Here is a 27,472-nt window from a genome sequence, read left to right as displayed (position 1 = left end):
CATTAAAAAAGAACCCCAACAAATGCTACAACATTAAATCTTGTGCTTCAGCAGCATCCTTGTTAGAGTATTTTGAGCTATTGTTTCTTTCAGGGAGCTGAGTTATCTAAAAAGCTTGTCTTTCACTAGCTAGTGCCTCCCTTACTGCCCTGAAGTGTGATTTCCTGCAATAATTTAGTTGTTTAAAGGAGAGAATGTAGCTAGCTAGAAGACTTCCAAAAAAGGAGTTATATAAATATTTAGCACATTTAGAAACAAATAATTGCTTCCTACCATACTCAAAACTAGAAAGTAAAAAGGTTTTAAAATTTTTTTAAGTGAAATAAAAATACTGCATAACATAGTCCTGTATAATGTTAAATACTCTCTCAAATTTAAAGCATAAGTGACCCAGAGGACTTCCCACATTTTCATTTCAATGCTTTCCTTGCGTAGTTCCCTTCCAGAGTTTAAAGCTTTCCAGTAGGTTTGTAGCAGGCATCAGGCTGCCACATGCGAAGGTCGACAAGGACTTGGTTGAGTTTTTGCATCCAAAGGTTACGCTCATCTTTAGTATCAGCAGACAGCCAGTTCCTAGAAGGCAAGGAACCCCATGGATTATTCTCCATCTCCAATTAGTTATTGTGATAAATCTCAAGCTGATCAACCATAGAAGCCCAAACAGCAGGGTTAAAAATGAAGTCAAACATTCCACAATCCTGCTACCAAGCCACGTGGCATTTCTACTTCTAGAAAGCAGTTTGGACTAAAAGTGAACAAAACAGTTCAAGTGCCACCCCAAAATCTTAGCATTTAAATGATCTCTGCATCATTATGACAAAGCTGTAAAGCTCTTACGTTACTAAAGCTATCACAGGAGGTAAAATACCCTTTCCCCACATGTCCCATAGCCTCCCACAACCTCCATGATTTTATGCACTCACTTTGTAACACAGAGTGTGTCTCTACATTGGCTGACAAGAGTCTCTCGGTCATCTTCTCTCTGAGGTCTGACAGTTATTAGTTCAAAAGTGTTGGGCCGAGCACAGAATTCCCTGTTGGCAGGTTCAATCTGATGATTAGTGCAGTTAGCCAAGTTTATCCGGCCCAAAGGATGCTGAAAGTGAGATCAGTTCATCAGTCAAGAACACTGCAATCAAGAGTCATTCTGAACAACATATGCTTGGACAGCTTTGACAATATTAAGTGAACGCACCTTCCCTTGGTCAGTTATTCCATGCAAAAGGATAACATATGTGCAGCTGTAAGAAATTTATTTAAAAAACCTTCCACAATTTAAAGTAATCATGGCCTTATGCAGATATTTACAAGCTACATCTATCTCTGCATGATGGAACAGATATAGTAGGGGTGAGGGGATGCATTTATTAAGTTTAATATTTCTGTAGATCACAAAAATACAGCTGGACCCTTTCTCAGAACAATAGTGAAACAAGTTAAGAAGATTTGCAAGAACAGAATCTGGAAAACAAACCAAAGCTTCTTCCTTGCAGACAAAAGCAGAATAGGAACCTTCTTCTTGCTTAACTTAACTTTTTTTTACTATCTTCTCTTACAGTAGGCAGAGATTTTTCCCTCTCTCCTGGCAGGGAGAGAAAGTACATTGATATATTTTGGCAATGTCAACTATCAGCATATGGTCTTCCTCTGTTAGCAGGGAAGAAACTAAACTCAGGCATCTGGATTGGCATAGAAGACCCAAAAGGACCAGAGTTTGCTGTGGAGTTTGGGAAAGAAAGTTCTGCCAATAAACAAGAAAGTGTTTAATGGTAAATAACTTCAGTGAGTCTGAAAAACCCTCTTGAAAGCAGTCTTTAAAAGAACCTGGGAACATTTTAGTACACTGCCGGAACACACTAAGGAGACAAGAAGGTTCACCTCAGTGACAGATGAACCTCTGATTTGTCCCATTAGCCCAACAAGAACTTAGGTTTCTGTGAGAACCACTTAAGCAGCACCAGTTCCAGCTACAATGTGGAGCAGCAAGAAGAAAATTACTTCAAATAAGATAGTCCATAATTACAGCTATGCTTCTGCAATATACAAGGATTGCCCACTCTAACTCTTTACCATACTAAGTGTTAGTCATCATTTTGTCTCAAACTTAAGGCAACTAGATAAGTCTGCTTATTAAGCTGGACAAGTCCAATCAATTTCAATTAAATAATTAGTGATTTGATGAGCACAATAGAAAACCTTAAGACTAAAGGGGAAATTAAATATGGATCTTCCATCACTTTTCCCCCTTTCCCACTAGACAGGGCAGTCAGTTTCTTAGTGTGCCCCGATTTAGGTCAGATTTATGAAGACGAGTCCCCTCCATTCCCCAAGGAAGCTTTATGAGCTTGAATCCCATGCTTTACCAGTTTTAAGCCTACACATTACAGTCCTTAAAAATGAACAGCTATTTGTGTAGGGTACAATAGAACTTTAGACTTAAGCTTTATAAAACAGCATTACCTTTCGTTTTTCATCATCTGGGTATGTCCAATAGGAGATACAATTTCCAGACAGCACACACCAGCGCCTATGCCATGCTCCAAACCCACTGACATCTTCAAACATAGTCTTAAAAAAAAAAAAAAAAAAAATTAAATGGGGTAATATTGGACCTTGAGCTTGGTCTGTACTTGACTATTTTTCTACCAGAACGGTTCTGTAAGCACAATCCTTCATAGGGCTAAAGGAAAGAGAAGGAAAAAAAAATTGTACTGGGAGAGGCTTCTAAGGACAGTATATTTATTTTCCAGATGGCATAGAAAATGAGCTCACACTATCATTCTCAGGTTTGCAGCCTTTTGCTAAAAGGCACCTATCACTGTTATTTAAAATGACCAGATTTTCATGTTGATGGTGGCAAGCATTCCCATTATTTTAAGATAAAGAAGGATTATTTATAGTATATACAGTATGAATGGTTCACAAAACATGTTCAAATAACAATTTATTATTATTAGATATTTGAGTAATTTTTGACTTACAAATCAGGATTAAAAAACCTGCAGCTATCCAAGAGGCCACACTCTGGAGAGTCCAGTCAGTTCAAAGGAAATTAGAAATTGATTTTCAAATGTTTGTGTTGGCAGTTCTTTTATTGGATGCTGGATTTTGTCAATTTCAAGGCCCATTTCCTTAGTACTGGAATGGACAGTTTAGTATCTGACTTCTATTCCTGATACCTCTTGAACTTGTACAGAACTTTTTTTCCAATTAATGTGTGTATTGTGATTCTCACTCTTCACAATTCAGATTATAATTTTCAATGGTGCAGAGAGTTTCCAAACCCTTACTCTGAACAAATTCAGTATGCAAGTACACCATTCTTCAGGTTTTACATATTGTGTAGTAGAAGAAAATATGGACTTTCTCAAACTAGTACAGAGAAACATGGGACAGCAAATACCATAAGCATGTGAAATGTTTGCATCTAATGAAATCTGTTCAACTTCAATTATGTAAAGGGAAAGGAGACATAAAACAGTGTTTGAAAAGAGCCTAAAAAAATCGTGATTTCTGGAAACACCAAATAACAGCAAACGTTAATGCTTCATTTTTGTAGCACATTTACTGCCATCTTGTGGACATTTCAACACTTCCAGCTCTTAGGCCCAAGTATAAGCTGCATTTTCTAGGCGCAGTTTTAGAGAGAACTGCCAAGATGTTTCTCAAAAAAAAAAATTACTGTTGCTTCTTCTTCATTTCGAAAGGCTGTGAACACAGTGGAAAAAACCCAATCTTTTGTTTTTATTAGACACACAAAGAGTTCTGTAACATTTTCTGCCATAGAAATTAAAATCTCATCCAACACCACAGATTTTAACAAGAGAAGGTTAACTGAAGTTCAAAATAACAAATAAATAGGTGCTTAAAAGAGAGATACACAAATTCTTAAAGGTAACTTTAACGTAGATATGTTTAGAGTATAGACTAAGAGACATTTGTGGTCTGGTTCAGAGATTTAAAAAAAAAAAAAAAAAAAATCAAGCCAGTTTTAAGCTTCAAACACAGGTCTGACATTAAAACATTACCACATTTAATAGGACCTGTAATTTCCAAGGCAGGAGTTTGAAGTGAATACAGTGAATACCTTACCAAGAACCCTTTCTCCTCCACCGAAGAGTCCACTTGGCATTTCAACTTCAAATATATATGACCTTCCAAAGGAGACAAAAAGGGAACCTGCAAAAAGTAAAACAATAATTTAATTTTGACACCTCTCAACTCAGTCTTACCAGTTCAAGCAAGCCACCTGCACCAAGATGTTAGCACTGTCTTGATCTTAGGATCTTCAGCTGGAAAGAAGCAGTCAGACTCAAGCGAGACAGTAATAATCACTTTTTGCTTCAAGTTCATTTAGAAGCTTTCCAAGAATTATTTATTAGTTTGCTCAGGACATATGCATAAACATGCACTCTAGCTATAAAAACAGGCACTCCAAGCATGGTTAGAAACAACAGAAGGCACCAGTCCACACCCTTCAAGCTTCTGCCTCAGTTTGATACCAAGTTGTTTGGAAAATATCAACGTGAGCTTAAACAGGAATGGTACTTGGATACCATAAGCATTTTTGGCAGATACTGATGTAGGAGTGCCTACTCAGATAAATCTTTGTATAAAAGAAAACCTAGAAAGCAGAAAAGTAATGAAAACAGTTCTTAACTGGCACTCAAGGTGTTAAAGACATGTGTTAAGTAATTTCTAACAGAAAAGGTTCCAAGTCCTATCTTCTGCCACTGGAAAAAGAAAATAGTAGATAACTACTGTACCAGAGGTCAGTTAAACAGTTATTTGATAGTCAAGAGTTTTGAGGAAGAGCATACAACAAGGTCTAGCCTTTGAGCTTCCCCCAGTCCCTCCACACTTAATGCCTCATTACCTTGACTACCCCCATGAAACCACATCCCTTCTTTTTTTCCCACCTCAAAGAAACTGAGGCAAACTGCTAATTCAACAAGCAAATGATGACCTGCAGGGCATTCTACATACAATATTTTTTTTAAAATTTGAATAAGCAACACTGTTAAGAATCTTGAAAAGAAATTGACAAAAAGTCAGAAACATTGGTCTTTTGTATTACTAGAAAAACCAGGAAGGTCAATGATGCTACTCAAATACAAATAAAGAACTGTTTGCCAGGGAATAGGCAAAGGCATGTGTACACAGTAACAAAATAGCTTTCAGAACCGTGGAATCAGTGCCAATCAAATGGAACTAAATTTTGCTAGTAGTTACAATGAACAGGAGTAACCCTCAAATTAAAAGTGCTCCTTTCTGTGGGCCTCAGTGAATCCTGCAGAGCACCAAAATAGGTGTTGTGGTTAGAAATTGATCACCTTTGAATTGCCAGCTTCCTGCAGCTTCCTCCCAGACATAAATACACATGCACAGGTAGGCGATCAAATAACTTTTACATGTTAGATGTACTCAACTAACTCAGCATGCATGGCTTGCTCCTGTACTCAACAGGAACTGTATAGCACTGAAAAATTCTAAGCATCGGGTAGGAGTCTCCATGACCACTTGAGAAGTAAAAAATAGTAAAACACTTCCACATAACAAAAATAAAGAATCCAGAACTGATGCAGCTTATCAGCAAAGACAGCTATTACCCTACATGCTACACACCAGGGAACAATACCATATGATCCTAGCAAAGCACAGTAAAACCCATTTGTGAATGAGGGCCTCAAGGACATCTGGCCATTCCCCACTTCAAGTTTATGGGTTTTGCATCCCCTTAAAGCTTTAAGTCAGAAAAGGAAGAATCCAGTTTATGAATTATCAAGTTTACCAGTGAAGAACTATGTGACAGGCAAAGCAAAGAGGTTGTTTAACAAACACAACACAGTTTTGCAGAGCCTACACCATTACTAATTACTAAAGCTATGTACTATGAGGAGGTGCTATGTGTACCCTCAAAACACCCTCCTGTATACATAATGACAAAATATTGAGTTCTAGTTAACAATACATCTCTTTCAAAGGCTTAAAGGTGATGGAAAGAAAGCAATTTGACAAATATCCAGCTAGATGAAGAAAAAACTAAAGCCCATGACTAGGCTATCTTACATTCTGGTGTGGTCATTCAGGTGCTTACCACAGAAAGACAGCTAAACTGTCATCCAATATTATTTGTAAAGGTACTCAAGATAACTCAAGAATTTGAAAAACTGGTTTCTTAGGAGACTTTTGATTAAAAATAGGAGATGATAGGTACTAAAATTATCGCTTGCCTAATTTTGAGAGACAACATGAAAATTCATCTAAAACACTTTCTTCTGCAGGACACAAACTATCAATTAGATGTAACTATTTTAGAGTTTAAGGACAAAATATTTCTGTTAAGGATGTAAATCCACATAGTTTCTAAAGCCAAAACCATATACACCAAAATATTTTAAGTGAACATCTGTGAACCAATAAGGACCTCACATTTTGACATTTTTAGTATTTTCAAAACTTTTTGCTTAAAAAACCAAATGTCTTGATACATCTTGTCAGAACAAGGTTTCAATAGAATAAGAAGCAAGATTATTTAGGTCCTGAGAGATTTTAATTTTCTTCAGCAGCAACAAGTTGAGTTAAACCAACATTTAGGCTGCCAGACATTTTTCTCTGGTTCTCTATCAGCACAGCAGCCGGTTCTATGTTCTGTGCAGTTCATCAAGAAGCTGGCTCAAATTTCCTGGCTAGAGATCTTTAAGAGACACAACAATTTGTTTTGAAGCAATAAACACCCTCCTCTAATGATCTAGGAAAACAAGAGACACATGTTAGTTAAGGAAAAACCCTAGGCAATGTAAATAACTGAGTTCTAGCAGCATGCTTATTATTGTGAAAGACAAGGGGTAGAATTCTGGAAGTCTGAAAGGCTCCTAACTTCTTGTGTTTAGTTAGTAAATCATTGTAGGCATTTTCTTAGAAGAATAAAAAAAAAAAAACTGCAAAAAGGCCAGACAGACACGAGCAACATGCACTAGGAAGCAGGTTCCTATTTTAAGTTATAAACTAAAGGATCATAGCAACCTTGTCCTGGAACATATAGCCAAACAGTTCTTTTTCCTCCCCTTCAAAATTTATCTAGGGAAAAAAGAAACATGCTCAATGCAATTAGTGTAAAGTTATGGTCTACAAGAAAAGGACACAGTTACACATGAGTATATTTTGGTCCTTTTTACCCTGAATTTTAACAGTACACATAAAAGAGAGGAATGAAACTAAAAAAAAACCACTGTGGCATGAGTTTGCTCCATATTAGAAATGCTTGAAGCAAGTTAAAAAGCAGCTGTTTGGTACAGCCATAGGCCAAGTCAAAACTGAAATTTTACTGAGGTAGTAATTTAACAAAAAAACCCAAAAAGTTACTAATAAGAATTCCCCTTTTTGCCTGATAACTGTAAGACTGCACCTGCAAAAAATTAACCAAGTAATAGTTTCCCTGGAATTCTTTTTGAACATTGTGCTTTTGCTACGTTACACTAGTCCAGTCCAGTGTCCTGTCATACAGTGTAAGCTAATGAAGTCCAAACCTAAAACGCTGAATATAATGCGAAAGCTGATTCCATTAACTCCAAGAACAAGGGGTTTCCAATAAGGAAGCTAAACATAGATTTCTAGGTATCATTCTGGGTAAGAGGAACATTTTTGCCAAAGCACCAAAGCTGCTACTTCTGAAATTCACATCGTCATAACAACAGTGCAATTTAACTATTAAGTTCTGCCAGCTGTTTCAGTAAAGGAATCTGCTTCTATCTACAAAAAGTAAAACTTCTAAAAAGCAAGTTGGGATTATTGGGATATTTTGTTTTAAGGCTTATACACAAACAACTAGTTCTTGTTTTCTCATCTCTCATCAGAAGCTGTAATTGCAATAACATTATCATCACAATAAGACTTGATTAGCCAAAAAAAAGAAAGTTACACTTACACTGCTGTTTGGGTAGCTAAAGCTGTGATTTAGTACCATAAACTGTAGTAACATTTGAATTAATTTAAGTTAGCTTAGGATAGCTGCTGGCACAAACACCTACTAAAATAGATTTTAGGTAATAGATATTACAAGGTACAAGATTACAGTGAATGTAAGAATGGATTTTTTTAAACTTCTCATAGCAAAAGCCAATAAACATTCTGTTTATACAAGGAACAAATTGTATAAAACTCAATAATAAAAAAAAACCTCTCTCTAAGAAAAATTGAGATAATTTGTTTCTACAAATTTAATTGGGAAATGAAAGGAAAACCTCATATTCCTAAATATATTCAAATGGCAATTTTTAGGTCAGTTAACTGCAGAAAACTTCAAATACTTCATTATCATTAAAACACACTTTAGTGATAACTGCAAGACTAGGAGCAACAATATGAAGACCACATACAGAGATGCCAACTGCATACATCAATTTTTTGTCAGTGAAAGCAAATCAATAATCAAATTCCTTCATTATCTTTGCATAACCATACCTTATTATTGAGCTAAGAAATGAAAGAGCATCAGGCATAATAATGTACATCTCTGTTGTATCTCACAAATGTATAATATCATATGAATTAAATGTAAAAGTAACAACTATGCAAAAAGTTTAAGTGCCTATATAAATATCTATAAACCTATACGTGTTTCATTTCTAGGATGGTACTTTCACCTGAAAAGTAAACCCAGACTCATTTATTTTTCTAGTAGTATGCAGTTACATTTGTATTAGTAACCAATAATTTCTATTACCTTGTCCAGTGCAAATTTGGTATTTCCTACAGAAGACAGTGATAACTTGTGGGATCCAACAAGGATGAAATTAGTACTGCGTATGGCATTTGGGCCACCTGGACTTGCCATGGCTGTGGAGAAAAGTTGAAGTGAGGTTGTAACAAAACACACAATCAGGATGCTGCAAGGCTTTAAAAAAGTACTTTATTTGCACTACTGTATGCATGCCCTACTCAGTACTCCAGGAGAGGCACTCTTTGCACAGCAGCCCAGCAGCACATTCAGAGACAATCTTGATACACACCATTCCTCCTCAGCAGATCTTTTCTTTCAGAAACAAGCTTTGAAAATATCCACAAAGGAGAAAACAAAGCATTTTACCTCTCAGGGGGATGGAGAGCATGCTGAGGCACACTACAAAGCACACATGCCCTGCAGTAGGAATGTGACTTTTCAATCTCGTAATGTCTTTTCAAGTGACACACTGCAATCTTCCAGAAATTGTACGCCTTTTCTTTGCGCTTACATCAACAGAAACACACACTATAGTTCAGGTTCAGGAATCTTACCAGTTGCAGCAGCATGGTAGACATTCCAGATTTAGTTCATGAGCTCCTAATTGCTGCAATTTCTGCTAAAGCTAGCTCAAGTATGCATACTTTAGTCAGAGATGTGTATAACATTTTTATATACTTAGAAAAACACTCAAAGATGCTGTCCTTCCCCATCAACAGTCAAATATAGAAACAAATTTAGTGTTTATTACTCACAAATTGTTGTATGTTACAAGTATTATTTATTGAGATACTAGTTTTGACAGCAAGTGTAGATTATTCATCCTGACATAAGATGTTTAGACTTTACTTACCTGGAGTAAGAAGGTTGCTTTTCTAAAAAGAGAGAGAAATAAAAGCTTAGTGAAAAAGTACTTCTGACAGTTTCTACAGAAGACAAAGCTAAGGTAGAAAGAAACTAGATTTGAAGTACTTTTAAAAATCCAACCAAATAGAAAAAAAAAATCAAAAAGAAAGTCCAAATAAATGTACAGTAACTGCATACTTTTGGCATTACATGTGTAACAGAGCTGTTTCTTGAGCTGATGACAGAAAATTTTGGCAGAAAACTGGACAATTTATGGAGTCTTACGTAAGGGATAGAAAGAACCTATTATGGGCACAGCCTTAATCCGTGTGAGAATACAGCCTTTGGAAGGGATCATAGTCAGATCTTGTTACAATATTACATTCATACTTACTGAGGTAATAGATGTTAATAATCTCTTTGGAGTAATAACCTACAAAAGAATACAAGAGGATAAATGCATTTGCTACTGAACTTGTCCACCACCTTAGCGTGAAAACTAGACAGTGAAACTACTGAAGGTTTATCTAAAATTTTGAATGGGTACTCATGGTGTTGAGTAAGTCTTGGGTTTTGACCGGATGTAATATAGCTCAGTGGAAGAAATGCTGCATATCAAAGAGATAATTACTGCAGAAAAGTTAAAGCATGCATTACCTTAGGATGAGCAGAATATTTTAAAAAAACCTATCTTGGTAGGCCTTTTTACCTATATAATGGGATTTCAAAGTTACATTTACTTACTAAAGGTAAGAGTTAACAATAAAAGTATGGGTATGTTCAATATACTGCTATTATATGTTGTTATTTTCAAATTAAAATCTCAAAGTTTAAATGAGACTATATTAAACATGAATTAGAATTATGTGCTCATCTCTTCTTGACGCTGAAAGACAAGTCTAAGCAGCTTGTCGAAAAGCAGATACAGGATGCCATTGGCAAACCTATAGCCTCATATCAGCAACTTACCTACAGTAGCACAAAACCATTCCATTTCAAGTAAAAGTTCCTTTAAACTACAGCACAGGAGGGAAGTAAGCCCTGGATTTGAAACTTTTATTAGAGAATGGGTGGAAGCTTTCACTATGGGAGGCTTTCATTGTGCCAAATCAAAGAATAAAGAAATTTCCTATTTCTGCTTGCAGACATGGGATTTAAGTACTCATTCCAACTGTTTTGAAAGACACTCAAGTTTCTTGTTTTTACTAAGTGACCGATATCTTGTCAAGGAGGAAATCAGACCTGAAGCCATTAATTCACTGTGTGCTCTAGCTATTAGAATGAAAAGAAGAAAAATACACACACCCTCTCCCCAAAAAAACCCAAAACAAACAAACCACCACAAAAAACCCAAACCACCTCCAGAAAGGCTTGTTTAGGGAAACATATCCTTAATAAAGCACAAACACTTGACATGTACACCCTTGTTAAAACAATGTTTGCTTTAAAAAGCAAGTGTCTAGGGCTTTTACTTAGTACTGGGGAGAAAGAGGAGTTTTTAGTCAATCAATAAAACCTTTAAGAAAAATCAAACTCGAGGGTAGGGCATAGTTTAAACTGGCGTAGTTTAAATGAAGTAGAGAAAACGGGCAATAAATCACTATTGGAGGCCCCACACCTAGTAAAATAAAGGTCTGCAAAGCATAGCATGTTGGAGAACTAGTAAGACTTCTCCTTCCTCTCCAATATATTTCAGATTCAACCAAGTGCTGCAAGTCCAATCTACTAATTCCTATAGGTCTCCATAATCCATCTGTCATTGCAGATGTTCCAAGAAGGGAGTAAAAGGAAGCAACAGATTGTCTAAGACTATTAGTCAGTTTTCCTAGTGCACCTTCTGTTGAAACAGCACACTGATTTTCAGGTTTCATTTACCTTAGATTTATTTGTCTTTTTCCTTTTATCCGTGCTTGTAACTTCTTTTCTCTGCACCTGTAAGGCAAAAAGGTATAAGAAAGTACAGCACATCATTCTCCCTTACACCTCCTCTTGACAGGAATTGATACATACCCAACTGTAAACTTCTATATTTATTTCAAAGTCATTTGACACATCATGCCTAAAAGGGATGAAATGAAAACAAGTTAAACTGAAGCAAAAAGGCTTTTGTTTTGGTTTGTGGCAGGGTTTTGGGGTTTTTTTATTTGTTTGTTTTGGTTGGTTTCGTTGGGTTTTAAGTTACTCTTTACTTCTTCCCTCCTTTTACTCCTTATAACTGTCCAAGGAGCAAGAAGGTTTTAGTGTATTACTATTTAAAAATACTTTCCAGAACTCAGAGAAGAAAAGGGGATGGGAGGACAAGGGGAGATAAAGTGCATCTACCATTTCTCAGATTGCACCCTTCAGCACACTGCTGGCACATGCTTCTAGAGACAGATTGGGTTTTTTGAGTAAATTTCTTTAAGTGAAAATTCCAGTTCAACTGAACTTTAAAAAGGGAGTTTGTTTATTTATTTTGAAGCCTTACTAACAAACAGCCATTTGAACTTAAAATACCTATTTAGCTGACATATGAGCATTGAAGTTATAATTGTAAGAGCACTGTTTTTCCAGATACCAAAACCAAATAGCTATATAAAATGTTAGTTGCTGCAAAAGAGAAAAACACATCTCAGGCACAGCAATCCATCTGTCATTGCAGGTGTTCCAGAAAAGAACAAAAGGTAGAAAAAACAAGAGCTAAAATAGCTGATGGATGGTAGAATAAGTCTAGGTTGCTCTTCTGAGAGAAGTGCCTTCCAGCTATTTTTTGAAGAAGGAAATAGCTATACCACAAAATCTCTCCAAACTTTTTTGCAGAATATGACATTCTTATGACTAAGACGTTAAACATTTTTATGCATGCTCCACCAGCAGAGTTCAAACTGGTTCAAAAGAGTTTCTTTATACTTACATAGTAAACGTTGTAGTAAAAGTAAGAGCATCTCCATTCAGAGAGCTGGCAGTACTTGCTAATGGAGTTGCAACCATGTTTTCTGCTCCAGATCTCAGTATTATTACATAATAGTAATTTCCCGCTTCTGTAAGTACACATCAGATTATCTGGTTAGCCAGAGGACTCCAAGTATCTAAAAAAAATCACCAAGTACTGCATTGCTATTAAGCACATCTGTTTCACCCCACTTAAAACATTTAGTTACAGTCAAGACTTGCTTATAAAATTACTCTTAAAACATTTTAATTTTCTTTATGCTACTAGCATAGCTGGCAAAATTGTCTCCATGGGATTCACAGCAACTGCTTTACTGCCTGGGGCATCTCAAGCCGGACCTACACGAACCAGTGCGTGAAAAGGGAGAGGAAGGACTTGCAGTCAGATCCAGCAGACAATCTTAGTTCTTTATACTCCTTAGGTCTGCCAGCTTAACCACACATCAGCTTTCACTGAAACACTGAAAAATTAGTCAGAAGCAGATGAACTGAATGTCATAGCTAAATTTTCATTACTCCTAGATTCCTGAGAACATCAACACAGAAGACAAAAAAAAAAAAAAAAAAAAAAAAAAAAAAAAACACCCACACAAAACCCAAGGAGAATGAACCAGAAATATATGTTGGGAGAATGAGGAAGGAGAAGAGAAATAAAGCTCGTTTGATAGTTTTACCTGGCTTTTGAACTGTACCACATACAAAGTCTGCTTTTAGAGGTAGACGCATTTCTGAAATGGAAACAGATCCCCTGGAGGGAGCAAATTCAGCAGATGTAGAAGCAGCTTTATTTCTTTTGTTATGTGGTCCCTCACTCTTCAGTTTATTCAATTCTTCCAATAAAGCAGTTCTCTTCTCAGCTGCATGAAGAAATTAATTATAGTTCAACAGAAAAAAAAGTACTGAACAATTTTTTTTCTGCCGTAAGTATGTAAAATGCAACTTAAATGTTAATCATTTTACAGCATAGTAGGAATATTACAGTCAAGAAAGATACTAAAAATGTCCTCTTGCCTATAAAAAGAGCTGAGACAAAACAGATGCTATCCTGTTCTTTTTTCCAGGTGAAGAACTATTAAAAAATGTCCACAATGTAACACAATAAATGCATGGGGAAGAAATTATGAACACTGTTGAAATGTTCATTACAAAGAATTGAACTTAGAATTGAGTACAAAAACCTACTTGCGAAGAGAAGAAGTCTCTCTGCTTCTGCTTCTTCTTGTGACCCTTTTCCATGTTCCTCATCAAAACAGCAGTTCAGAGCTTGACTGGCTTGATAAATCACTGTCTGTTGCATGTTGATCTCGTTGTTCAACTCCTAGAGTAAACCAGTAGTAAAAACACTTAACAAGAAGAGAGATTTAGTGTTGCATTCAAACAAGGAAATGCCTCCAGATGAGCATTTTTGGGGTCAATGCTTCAGAAGAAAATCAGATCCTTTAGATATCAAACTACAAAAACCTTGCAGTTTACTGTTACTTCAGCAAAAGAACATTGCAGCAGAAATTTTCTGATCTCAGAGGTATGGTGAAGAGAGAAAGACTAATATTTTATGTTCCATATCCAGTCTAGTCTTCCCTTCACCAGGGGAAGCAGCAGCTAACCAGAAATTCAGCAATATAGATGAACAAAGCACCAGTAAAGATCAGAGTATTACCTACTGAAAGATGTAGTTACAAATTCTACCTAATTCAAAGGCAGTAAGTGATAAGACACAGATTCTGTCTCCTTCTCAAAATAATGGCTTGTTCTCTCCAGACTTAATCTATAACACTAATCTTTTAAGAGAAGCATTACCTGTTCAAATTATGCATTATCATTCCCTACCACTACATAGTTATGTGAAACAACCTAATTTTGCAGTTCTAAGCAGTATGTTAATGTCCTGGACATTTACAGGGGCAATTAAATTTGGAAACAGTAGATAAGAAAAAGGATTTTAAGAGGCATATTATATACCTGCATTTTCTTTTTGATATTGACTTGATCAGATGGGCCTACCACTACATAGTTATGTGAAACAACCTAATTTTGCAGTTCTAAGCAGTATGTTAATGTACTGGACATTCACAGGGGCAATTAAATTTGGAAACAGTAGATAAGAAAAAGGATTTTAAGAGGCATATTATATACCTGCATTTTCTTTTTGATATTGACTTGATCAGATGGGCCATTTCTTCTCATTTCTAGTTTGGCAGCAACATCTTCTTTGCGAACAATGATTTGCTTTATTGAAGGACGAGCAGTTTCCTTAAATCTTTGGGATCTGTACGCATCGACACTTTTAAAAAAGGAAACCCCACAAAATGTTTCACAGGAGTGCCAAGCTTTTTTTTAATATATTCATGGATATGTATTACATATTGATGTTTTCCAACTTGCCAAAATGGCTTTAAAGAAAGCATTCTATGAGCTGATTTTAAGCAACATAAAAGACTACACAGTTCTTGATAAAAACTGAGATCTTGCAAAACAAGCTTAATTTGTAGTCTGAGTTTTGTAATTTGAGCAGTATGCATCATTAGATGAGTTAAAAAAGCCAGTGTCATAACTTGTACACAGAACCAGGGGCAGGGGGTTATATTTATTACCTATAAGGAAGGTTGCGATCTTCTGACATAGAGCCAATACTATCTCCAGATTCTGCCCTGGGAACTCTAGCCCTTTGGAACTTCTCAGACTTCAGACTTACATCACTGATACTGCTACCTTCCCCAGTTGACTTAGAAGGAGAGCCAAAGGCCTGAGGAAAAGAAAACATTGTGTTACAGATATCTGTTCACATTATTATTTGTTTTCTCTCTCCTTTACTTGTTCTGCACATAAACAGTAAATTTGCTTAATACTAGTTAACAGATGATATTTTACGAATATGGATATAGAGCAAGTTCATTTATTTATCTTAAGGACACCAACAGATTATTGAATTCGATGAGATGCCACCTTTAGTTTCCACATCAGTAGTTACATAAGTACTTCTCTTCAGATTTTTCATCTGTGGTCAACTCCATTGAATGCATGGATACCACTGCAAATCCAGTACTAGTAACAGATTTGATTTAGCAGAAGACCACTTGTTAAGCAGAGAATCCAATATGCTACACTGTTTTCAGAGAAAAATAATTTTGCCTCATTATGCTTTCATTAGCAAAATATAATTTGTAACTTTTTTTAGCCCACATATCCTAATACTACAAAATATCACTGCTCACAAGCAAATTGTACCTCTCTGTGTGATAAACAAGCCCTTCCCCACCCTCCTAATAATTCTCACCTCTGAACCAACAGATTCCACTAGAGGGGTTAACAGAGACATCGATGAAATATTCAGTGATTCTTCCTGCTCATCCTCATCACTTTCACCTTCCAGGCTCATGCTCATTTCTTTCTTCAGCTTTTCTATGTCTGGACCATCCTCTTGAAGAATTTCAAAAATCTCATTTATCACTTTTGAGCTATTCATCTCATCATCCACACGCATTTTGCCTTCATATACTTCATCTGAAGGGTGACATTTTTAAATATATTAGTAGCATCAAGACTCCCATTAAACAAACAGAAAAGCAAACTCGTTTTGCTTTTCAAGCAACCTTGATTAAAAAGCACTTCTTATAGTCGGGCATATAGAACCCCAAAGTACACTTCTGTGGCTATTTTAATATACTATTTTTACATATACTGCATAATCAATGTAGTAAGAGAATAAAAAGATGCACCTTTTAGGCAAATTTCAACCTTTTCATTTCAAATGCATCTGAAGCTTAACTGCAAGTCCAACAGCAGAGCAGTCATTTCTGTCCTTTCCCAATGAACTTTTAATATCAACTTTTTAATATTCCTTGATGACTTGAACATCAAGAGAGAAGGGTTATGTATGATAAAAGAACTTTCCTGATTTGTTTTATATAAACCTCATTACAAAACACATGGGGATCAGCATAGGGATGGTGAATTCATTATTCATACTTGAAGGATATCAACACTGTCCTAGACAAGTGGCAACAGAGACCTAAGTCATTAATACTCATCTACTCAATACAAACCTTTTGGTTTCTCATCAAGTTGTTCAAGTTTTGAGACAGACATCGCTTTTACAGGGCTCTTTGACTCAGCAATCTTCAGAGGACTGGGTTTATCAGCCTCTTCACATTTAGAAGTATCTAAGGGTTTTATAAAGAAAAGAAGTATTATGTCTAGCCTTTAAATTTTATTTTAGTTACTGAATTTTAGAAGTTTTACTAACAAAAAGACCAAGAGATTAAATATTCCAGTTAGCCACACATAAAAAAAACCCCATTAGAATACCCTCCACAACGTGTACATCTAGACTTCTATCTTATAATCAGAATCTTTATATATCTTTATATCTGAAACTTATACCACAAGAAATGATGCTGAGACCATAGTGGAGTGCAGCCACTCAAAAGCAAAAAGGGAGAATTTTAAAAAGACAAACAAAAAAAAATCCACTACACAGAAACCACTGCATGCAAACCCAATTATTCTAGAAGGACATTTGATAGACCTTACAAGTAAACAGGCTACCAAGAGTGTTAACTAAGTTCACACCTGTTTCACAGAGTTGAAGATTCTTCCACTCAGTAAACACCAGAAAGGATGTCAGGAGCACCTCAAAATTCTTTTCATGTGTCCTACCATAATAATTAATATCATAAAGGGATACTGACAAGGGAAATGTTCCCTCCACTAGATTCTTGTGGAAATTTGGATACTCAGGTACAGAATAGACAAAATCTGTAACTGATAATTGTCATTCACTTCCCTACACTTAACCTCCAATAAAGTTTGAAACACAGGTATACCCATTAAAAACCAAAGAGAATCTTGCCTTGCCATCCTTCCAAGTGGTATAGGAGTGCAGAGTACTACTATCATATGAGAAGACTTAGATAAGACAATCAGTAACCAAAGGAGGGTCCAGTTCCACACGTCGGTGTTACTGACCTTTTTCTCTGCTCATGAATATCTAGTGCAGTGCTCCAGTACAGCACTAGTCACAGGCAAACTGAGACTCACCTGAAGACTCCACACTGGGAGACTTTGCTGGCCTGTCACCTGCTGGTGTGTCTTCTGATGATGCAAGAGCAGAGGCATCTGAGCCAGGAGGATGTTTTGGACTAGTCTGAGATTGGCTTTCCTGGCAAGAATAAAAACAGAATGCATTCAGGTGGTAATGTTCAAAGTGACTAAAAAAAAAACCACCAGAAAAAAACCACATTTTAATACCTGCTAGGAAAAAGAGGTTGCCTATCCAGTATCCTATTTATTTATCTAAGATATTTAGCTGAAGTAGTAAATATTAAATGCTTGCATGAGGAGCTCTTTTGCTTTTGCAGTTATAGAACATAAAAACCCCCACACTTAATATTGTCAAGAAGTAAATAAATCAATTGGCTCAACGCAGTATCACTTGTCTTAGTTAATTCTACAAGAGGTAAAAAAATCTAGTAATTCTTTAATAATCATACAAATCACTTGACAAGTCATCTTGTGCACCCCAGGCATTCCCAAAGCATAGGTTTTTATCTCTTATGTACATTTCCACATCTAACCCTGTGTTCAGAACATGTTAAAGCAATCCAGACTATCTTATCTTGATTAATGAGGTAACACATTACCATTTTAGCTTCTGGAAGCTTCCTCTTTGAACTGTCACTTTTCTCTGCACTCCACAGATTGCCCCTATCAAATCGGCCACGAAGGCATGCAAGTTCTCGTTCACGTTCCTAAGGAAATGAAGGGAAATGGGAGAAAACCTGACAGCTTTAAGATGCGACAAAATTTCAGATTCTTCAGGTAGGTGCAGAACAGTAATAACCTTCCCCAAGCTTATAAGTTAGCTATGAATGTAACAACTCATACCTGTTTAAGTTGAAGGGCTAAACTGGCAGTAGAGGAATTTTCATTTTGTTTGAGAAGCCTCTCCTGGATTGTCCTTGTATTTGGGGTAACAATGGGTGTTCTGCACCCCGGAGTATTCGTAGCAGGGCTGCGTGCACTACGCTCTTCACAGCACTCCCCAAAGCGTTCCAGGAAGGGCTTAATTCCTGATCCCCCTACAAGAACAATTGTTTTGCCTTGAAAGAAACTCTCAAAAATAATCACTGCAACTTTGTATCCTGACAAAGGTTCCCAGAGAAGCAATTAAGCTGTCTCCTTTATAGCTCTTACTCCATTATACTTAATACAAACTGAACCTGAAGTGCAAATCATAACACTGATATTAATAAAACAGTAAATCAGAGCAAGAAGATGTCTGTCTCTTACTACAGTCCACATGTAACACACCAGTTATTTAAACTGATTTGCCTTTTCCAAATTTCCTCCACAACCAGCCCCACTTGTATCTCTCATGAAAATAAGCGATCTTGTATATGAGGCAGATATATTGTTTGGCATCCACCCTACTTGATTAAGCTTGTCTTTTATTGTCACCATATCTAAAGATGAACACTTGCTTTTCTGGCCATCACTTCAAAGAGTTCAAGCTGTTAGTCCAGATTTCTGACATAATAAGCGGTTGAATTTAAAACTGGGGATGTTCACTTGTTTTGACATCAGTGCTACCACTGAAAATAAAGACACCACAAAGTTAGAGCACCTATGTGGCACCAAGCTTTGATTTCTTCTAAATATGCTGGCTCTTAACATTATATTGAATGGATACATACAGTATCCAACAATCTGAAATAAACTTTGAAAAATTTCAGTTTACATGTTAGGCTGCTTTTGCTCTTAAGAGTTACTAAAACCATGTCCAAGAAAATGTCCCCTGCAAAATACAGAAGCTGTACAACTTACAACAATTATCACAGAACTCATCAGCATTTTATTCAAGTTACAGCTGGAAATAGGTATTATCTGGTATGGTACCTTAAATTCTTAAATATGTAGTTTTCAACACAGAACACATAGGCCTAATTTGAATGAATATTTACTGAAGCTGAAAAACAGCCTACCTGGTGTTGTGGGTTTACCCTTAGGTTCAAGTTGCACATGTGTTCCTTTGACTGGCTCTGCTTTGGACTGAACTGGTTGAGGCAAAGCTGACTTTGCTGTTTGCTGTTTATCTTCAGTTTTCCGAGGACTGCAGAGATTCTCTGTTGGCAGTTGTTGTACTTCAGATTCTTTAGAACAGGAAGCAGTGACTCTTGAGGATTGTGGTAAAAATTTGTTTGGATCCTCAACAAGGGAAAAAGGAAAAAAAAAAAAAAAAAAAAAAAAGAGACTTACATTCTTATTTTCTCAAGAGGAAAAAGGATGAAAGCACTCTGCATATCATACTATCACCTAATACATCTATTCCTTCAACAAAAGAAAAAGCCAGGTGTTAAGCTTTTAATAGATTTTTTTTATCCAGTATTTCAAATTGTTTCAGCATTTGATTCCAGGTGCTCTTGCCAGCTATTTCAGGTATATTCCCACATTTCTCTAAACATGAATGCACATGGCAGATACTGTCATTGCAGAAATGGCATAAATTGAACAATAGGTGTCTGGTACTAGTAATTTCATCATTCTGATTAAGTCTTTGTACAGCAATAATATTTACGATTTCAGACAATCAACTACATGAAGTTACAGAGTGAAAGCCAGTATCTCTGTAACAAGTCCCCCTTCTGATGGTCAAGAGCAGCAATCAAGTACATTGACACTGACAAAACACATAAGTACTCTCATCTTTAAGTCTCAATAAAAGGAATGCTAAGCTGTTTCATATCTGCTATTAAAAAAGGGCATGTGGGATTGCAATAAAGCAGAAGTTGTAAATAGACTAAGATGACTCACACCAAATCTTTAGATCCAGATTAAACAGTTATGTGCTAACATTCGTCCGCCCCAATACAATACTCAAATCAATTTTTAATCAGCAACTAAATCAGACACTCACCGCTCTCTTTGAGTTTGCTGGTTTATTAATAGAAGCCTCAACAAGCCTTTGAGAACAGGATGCAGCTTCCTGCTTTACACTGCTACTATTGATTCTAGCAGATGCTCCACTTGTAGTGGACAATTTGGATAAACAAGTAGTGCCAGGCTGTTCTTGTGCATTGTTTTGCTTTGCAGATGGATGACTTAGGTCATCTTCCCAGGAACCAATAGTAGCAGCAAGGTTAGCTAAACGGCCTCTTCTCCCAATAGGGGTTTCACTTGTCAGGGCATTAGATCTCTGCTTAGGTGGAGAAACAGACAGATCTTTTGACTGGAGAGGAGACAGAGGAACACATTCAGAGGGATCTGAAAAAAAGGAAAGCACATTTGTTTCGCTAACAAAATACATTGAGATATATTTGCGTCTTTTGCATTGTACTATATATTGAGTTTATCAACAATTAGATGTTCCTGCCATCAGCAGAATCAAACTACTATCCCTGGAGGCATTGAGACTAATCAAATTAAACATTTTTAATCAAGCAGTTTACTAGTTTTATGTCACTGTTGTGAGGAGCAAGGCATCAGACTAGTAGAGGAAAAAAAAGTTTAAAATTAAGCTGTAGACAACAGCTTCAATATTTCATGCCTGCCTTAGTGTTGTCTTAGAACTCTTTATGAAAACATTAACCTTCACACACACACAATTATCTTATTCTAGCCAACATAATCATCAATAAACACTGAGAGACACCAGTGGTGCTTAACAAGTGAAACATACCCTCACTATCCCAGCAGCGCCGCTGTTCTGCCAACTTCTGCATACGTGTTTTGACTGAAGGGGCTGCAGAAGTTTCTGACTTGGTGTTTGGTTTTACTTTCTCAAGAGGTTGGACCAATGAAGCTCTGTTAGAAGTAGTTTCATGTGATTCTGAAGTCATCTGAGGAGAATCATGGCTTGTGGAACTTGAAAGAACTGGTTGTATGTTCTCCGAACTAGAGGCCTGAGTCTCTGTATCATTTGAGCAGAGCCTCTTTGATGGTGATGGCTTTGTATCTGGTTTTACTGGATGGGTCAAGAGTATTCAAGCAAATTAGTATTCAAAAAATCTAAAATATTTTCCCGACAATACAAAACTGTAGTGCAAATAAAGTTGTGGTTTATGAATACCCTAATACGCTTCCCAAAAAAATGCCCTTCCCAAATCTACCAAGCACAAGGCACTCTCTTTGGCACTACACAATTATTTCTAAATAGCTTACTAATGACTTGGCACACCTGCTCTCAGGTCCAGCTAAACACGAGCTAGTCCTAGTGGCCAGGTAACTGCATCCATCACTGTTTAGTTTAAGATAAATGCTCAGTGGTTTCACTTTCCCTTTGGAAAGAAAATGGGACTTCTATCAAGACAATCTTTATTAAATATGTTGCAAAATACCTTCATCACCAGGAAGAGGTGTCTGGTTACCAGTGTCTGCCAAAGGCTCTCTGGCTCTCTTGGTCTGCATTGTGGGTCTCGCCCCCATCTTGGGCCGCTCCGCCATTTTCCTCTGCAGGTTCTCTCGCCTGGCACGGGTTCTTTCGAGGAGTTTCTGAGTGATCAATAAGTCATGTGTTACCACAGACTGCAGTGTGTTAACTAGTAATGGCTCAGAGTAAAAGACGGTGGAATTCTGTTTAGCATATATAGCTGGTAGGTTCCAAATTTCAGTCATTAAATCAACTATTGTCTCCAACTAGCTTGGCTCTGAAAGAAAATCAGGCTAGAGAGACACAAGCAATGGCAAAATTAAAGAGGAGGGGCTCCTATAGACCCCAAAGTCATCAGAAATGTTTGAAAGTAATTTTTTTTTTATCCTGAATCACCATATGACAGTCTTGATCTGTCAAGTCTTGCTAGTAGGGTTTTCTGACACATTGCTAAAGCATCTGGTCAAGTCACCTGACTGGCACTAGCCCTGTAACAAAATAAACAGCATTGAAGCAATTGTCAAGAGGTCGTAAAAAAGTTCAACAAATAAATGCATGGCAGTCAATATTTAAAAAAAAAAAAAATTGTTATTACACCCCCTAAATCAAAAGGTGAATTTCTTTGCCTCAAGCCTAAATTTTAAGAATAGACTGATGATATAGCTAGCTATATTATGATAAATAGCCTGTTTATTAAGCTATCTCTATGCAGAAAAACATATAAAGAGATACTAATAAAGCTATATAAAAACATTCTTTTTCATTTGCTGCCCACTGGAAATTTGAGTACTCTGATTATATTCAATACAAAATAGCTGTTTTAGTAAATGTTCCACACTAGTACAAAATGATTCCTTCCAGTATTCAAGTTTAAAATAGGCTGTGGTTTGTTTGTTTGTTTTAAATATAGCACTTGTAAGTCATTATCACATAGTTTGATCACACCTAAAGGATACTTAATTACTCTTTTGATCGAGGTTTTAAGGTCCTTTGAGACAAGAAATTGTGAGATTGAACTAATGGCCATTAAAGGGAAGCATATAAACTGCACTTGTTTGGTGGCACATAAATTATTGTGAGAACTGTGCCAGCTATTATCTGTCCTGTTGCACAGCAATTAAATACACATTTCACATTTTTAACTGTCTAAGGCTGAAGTGTTAAACAATGTTCCATTGTAGGGCAACACAGGACAAACAGAATGTCAATCTCAACAGTTTTTTTGTGAAAGCAAATCTCAGCTTTGCTAACTTTCACAGAAGAGAAGGAATTTGGAAAAAAAAAAAATCCCAAACCACACTGCATAAAATGCTATGAGTGCCTTCAATGCAGGTTCCATGTTAGTTGTGTTCCCAAGTCAGCTTTCCTTATTTCCAAAATGCAGAACTACAAAGCACACATAATACCCACATTAAAAAAAAAATCCCAAAGGCAAGTTAAATTAACAGTTCTTGCAAAAAGTTGACCATATCTTAGAACAGTATTCCTACAGTTCTATTCAAATAGAGTCACATTCCTTTCTGTTTTGTTAGTTGAGCAAAATAGAGTTTCAGTTGTTACAAATGAGATGTCACTTCCCAAGAATGCACGCCTCTGTTGTTCAGCTCCGGCTCCTATTGGCTTCTTGCATCTCGAATTTTCCATGCAACTGCCATTATTCCAACGGTGCTGTTAACACACGATGAGTAAGCCACACTCCACAACTAGAGGATTATTTTCCAAGTTCATCAACAGGGTAATCTCTCCAAGTACATTCTCCAACTGTTCTAATGACAAAGTTTCAGAGTATCATAGAAGTCTAAAATCCTAGAATATCCTGAGTTGGAAGGGACCCACTAGAAGTCCAGCTCCTGACCCTGCACAGAACAGCCCCAAGAACCACATGAAGTGCGTGAGAGCATTACCTACTTTATTACATCAAGGAATCTGAAGACTACTAAGTCAAAATCAGAGGATCACTGTGTTACAAAAGCACTTTTTAAAAATCAGAAAAAAACTTCAAATGTTAATGGACCACCTCAGTTTTACAAAAGTATGTTTTAAAGTACATATTCGAGAAGACACTCAGGCCCATATATGATTACAAGAATTTGTTCTAATTACCCTGCTTTACTAGCCGGATAGAGCAAAGGGAGCAATTGAAGGAACAGTTAACTTCAAACCTCACATTTGCAAATTTTCCCCAAACAACTGCATAGCTTATTTCTCTTTGCTCATCCCCCATGCTAGGGAACCATACTTGCCTCTAAGAATGGTAAAAACTACTTCAAAGTACAAAATAACCTAGACTACTTCTAACAAACCCTTCTGTGCAAGAAAGGTGAGTTACAAAATCAGCTATAAAGTCACAATCAGCATGTTCCTTGCGATCCTGAAAAAGCACCCACTGCACCATCTCCTCTGTGCAATCTGAATTAATAATTTGGTTGAAATTCAGAAGGTTATTAGCTTTTTCTTGCAAGATTAACCAAAAGAAACATTATTTCAGAACTCATTTGAAAGCATCCCACTGAATCTTACAGAAAGATTTATTTGAGCTTAAATTCACTGAGACACAGACAAAATTTGCTATGCCAAAGGGATCAGCATACACTGAATTAACAGTATGCTTCATCCAATTAAGGCTCAAATTACACTGTTTTACATAATCAACAGTTACAATGACTCACCAGGTCCCTGCAAGTAATAGAGCATGGTAATTTGTAGACAAAGATTATCTGAAAACAGTTAAACTAAGGCAAGATTATATTAAAAGAAAAAAAAATAGCAACACAAACCACAGAACATAAATAGGTGGTAAAAGGCTTTCTTTTCACAGAACTTTGGGGAAAGTGACTAAACTTCAATACTAGGACACTAACATTGGTCAGAACTTTACACAACAGTGGAATGTCCTCCACCGCAGAAGTATTCTTGATAAGGTGACTTTTTATGCACACTGCAATACCGGCTAGCACTTGAATGAAGTTTACTCTGGGGAGCGGCCTCACAGTTGGTCATTTTCAAAGCATTTCAAAGTTAGCTTATGTACAAGAAGGGCGTGTAGAGGTTGGAATATCTCCCAGTATGCAAAACCATTTTAAACTTGATTCAGTAGCCTGAACTTGAAGTTTATTTAAGACATGCTGGATCATGTCACTCACTACCAACTAAGGAAGAAGGTTTTAGATGTTTACACTTAGCAAAACTTTACATGGGGGTAGGGTAGAACTGCCTTGGCATAACACTTTTAGTAAATCTATTCAGATGAACACCTTACGTTCATCTTTTTAAAATCAGATCTGTGCAGTCACCTTTTTTGGGCATTCAAATTAGTTGAAGCATGTCAGTTTGATAAACAGATTGTTTAAAAGGGGAGGAGAGAGTATTTAATCACTGTATCTGATTTGAATTTTTTTTTTTTTACGTAGTTCAGGTTTTATTTACGCAGGCTGTGGATTGAAGGCCCTTGTTACTATGACATTTCTCAAAGCCGTCACAAGACAGCTTTAAAACTTTATACCTCTGACATGAAATCAGAAGTATAAAGCACAGCATCTTTAAGAAACCTTCAACCTTCAGACAGATTCAAGGTGATCAATTCCTCATTTTGCTACAATTTTGCATCTGTATAACTTAAGCACACACACAGCCAATGCACCCTAACAACTGATGGGCTTTTAAAAAAAAAAAAAAAAAAAAAAAAAGAGGAACTGTGCCTACCAACGAATATGACCAGTCGCAGGTGGCAACAGTGCCAAATAGGACGCATTTTTTTATCAGATGGTCTCCGCTTTGGGCAGACTTATGATCCGACCTTTAGGTATGGCAGGCACAGAGTGCGTCAACAGCGCTCCCATCTGCTCCCGGGGTCCCTCCCGTGCCCGCTGAAAATCTTATCTGCCAGACGCGCATGAAAGGCAGACGCCCGCCTTGGGAAGGGCCTCTCCTCCGCAAGCCCTTGCGCGAATCACCCATGCTCTGTCCTCTCCCGGCAGAATCTGACAGCGCCCGGGCGACTCCGGGAGAGGAGGCACCGGCAGGAGCAAGGCGGGGCGGGGCAGCGAGGGTCTCCCCGCTGCCGGGAAAGAGGGTCGCTGCAAGCCCGCAAATCCCCCCGCGAGCGAGGACGAGGGTGGCTGACAGCGCTCAGCCAGGAGCAACTATCCCGCCCGGAGAGCGCGGTGCAAGGAGCAGCTCCCTTCCCTTCGGACCCCAACCGGCTCCCTTCCCTGCGGTCCCCGACACTGACAACTCGCCGCCTCCCCAGCTGACGACCCAGGAGCGGAGCCGAGCCGAGCCGAGCCGAGCCGGGCCGGGCCGGGCCATGCCCTCACCTCAGTGAAGGGGTCCATCGCGGTGCCGCCGTTGCCGCCGCTCGCGCAGGGTCCGCTCGCCAAGGCCGCCCACGAAGAGCCGAACCCCCGCCCCAACCGCTACCGGGATTTGAATTTCAGCGCCCGCCGCGCGCGGGCACGACGGGAAGAGGGGGCGGTGCGCGCACGCGGGCGCTGATTGACAGGAGCACCGCCCAATCCGGCCCGCCCGCCCGCGCGGGGGGACCTGAGGGGCTGGCGGCGGCCGGAAGGGCGGGCGATCCCGCTTCCCTGGGCGTGGGGTCGCGGCTGGTCCCGCGGGCTGCGTCCCCGCGTTCTGCGTCTGACCCTGTGTGCGGGCCTGCCGCCCAGGGCTTCCTTGTGTTGCGTGCCCGGAGTCCATCCAGCCGTGGCTGCTCTGCCACGGAATTCGTTTGGAAAAGACTTCCGAGATCATCGAGCGCAACCTGTGACCGAACACCACTCTGTCGACCAGGCCATGGCACTGAGTGACACTTCCAGTCTTTCCGTAAACACCTCCAGGGACGGGGACTCCACCGACTCCCCCACCTCCCCGGGCAGCACATTCCGATATCTAATCATTCATTCTGTGAAAAGATTCCTCCTAATGTCCAACCTAAACCTCCGTTGGCACAGCTTAAAGACTATGTCCTCTTGTCCTCACCTTCCGTACTGGCAGTCCCTCTTCTAAAGAAAAGGCTTTCACCTGTTTTACAGGCAAGTAGAGCAATAGTGTCCAGTTGACCACACATCTTGGTGCAGCTGCTCAGTAGGAGTGTGCCCTGAGCCTGGAAGATGAATTTTTCACGTGGCATTGACATGGAGGTGTCAGTGGAAAACATGATTTTTATGTGACACAGTAAATGGAGAGGATACTTACCCAGTGCAGCTGTGAAACTTACTGGTCCTTCTCATGGTTTTTGAGTTTCTCTTCGTACTACAGCCGGTGGGTCTCAGGAAACCTCACCCACCACTTCCTACAGCTGTCCCTTGCACCATTTCACTGGCAGACCTTTCTCAGCGGAGAATTAGCAGAGACCCACTGGTTGATGAGGTTCACACCTTGCTATCCGTGCACCATCCCAAACTCCCTTCCCATACATGTTTTGAGCATAATCACAAATACAGCTTGGTTTTTTTCATATCTGCCATTCCCCTTGGGAGGCTGCTATAGGTTTGACTGCCCCAGTGAATAAACCTTGTCAAATTTCCAGTCTATCCATATGTATTGAGACCCCTTTATACTTTTTTGCTTGTATGCAAAAAGTGTTCATTACCTTGCATGAATGCCTT

The 27,472-nt window shown here is 38.1% G+C and overlaps 1 protein-coding gene across 1 annotated transcript; it reads right to left on the bottom strand.

Moving 5' to 3' along the window:
- Positions 1–449: 449 nt before the first annotated feature.
- ANLN (anillin, actin binding protein) lies at positions 450–26,265 on the bottom strand (the record flags this gene model as incomplete). Its single annotated transcript, XM_082299182.1, has 25 exons — positions 26,180–26,265; positions 21,832–21,985; positions 21,174–21,458; positions 20,412–20,758; positions 19,480–19,702; positions 18,383–18,576; positions 18,139–18,246; positions 17,537–17,657; positions 16,543–16,659; positions 15,774–16,000; positions 15,091–15,242; positions 14,633–14,780; positions 13,682–13,817; positions 13,174–13,356; positions 12,462–12,588; positions 11,579–11,627; positions 11,444–11,500; positions 9,963–10,001; positions 9,576–9,597; positions 8,726–8,838; positions 7,027–7,080; positions 4,093–4,179; positions 2,461–2,568; positions 924–1,096; positions 450–573 (listed from the first exon to the last, which is right to left on the bottom strand). Exons 1-25 carry the CDS (start codon positions 26,195–26,197, stop codon positions 450–452), a joined length of 3,366 nt encoding a protein of 1,121 aa, XP_082155308.1. The 5' UTR covers positions 26,198–26,265.
- Positions 26,266–27,472: the final 1,207 nt, after the last annotated feature.

Source organism: Coloeus monedula, assembly GCF_965178545.1.
Source record: "Coloeus monedula genome assembly, chromosome: 1".
Lineage (NCBI taxonomy): Eukaryota > Metazoa > Chordata > Aves > Passeriformes > Corvidae > Coloeus > Coloeus monedula.
This window is presented reverse-complemented; position numbering and strand designations above follow the sequence as displayed.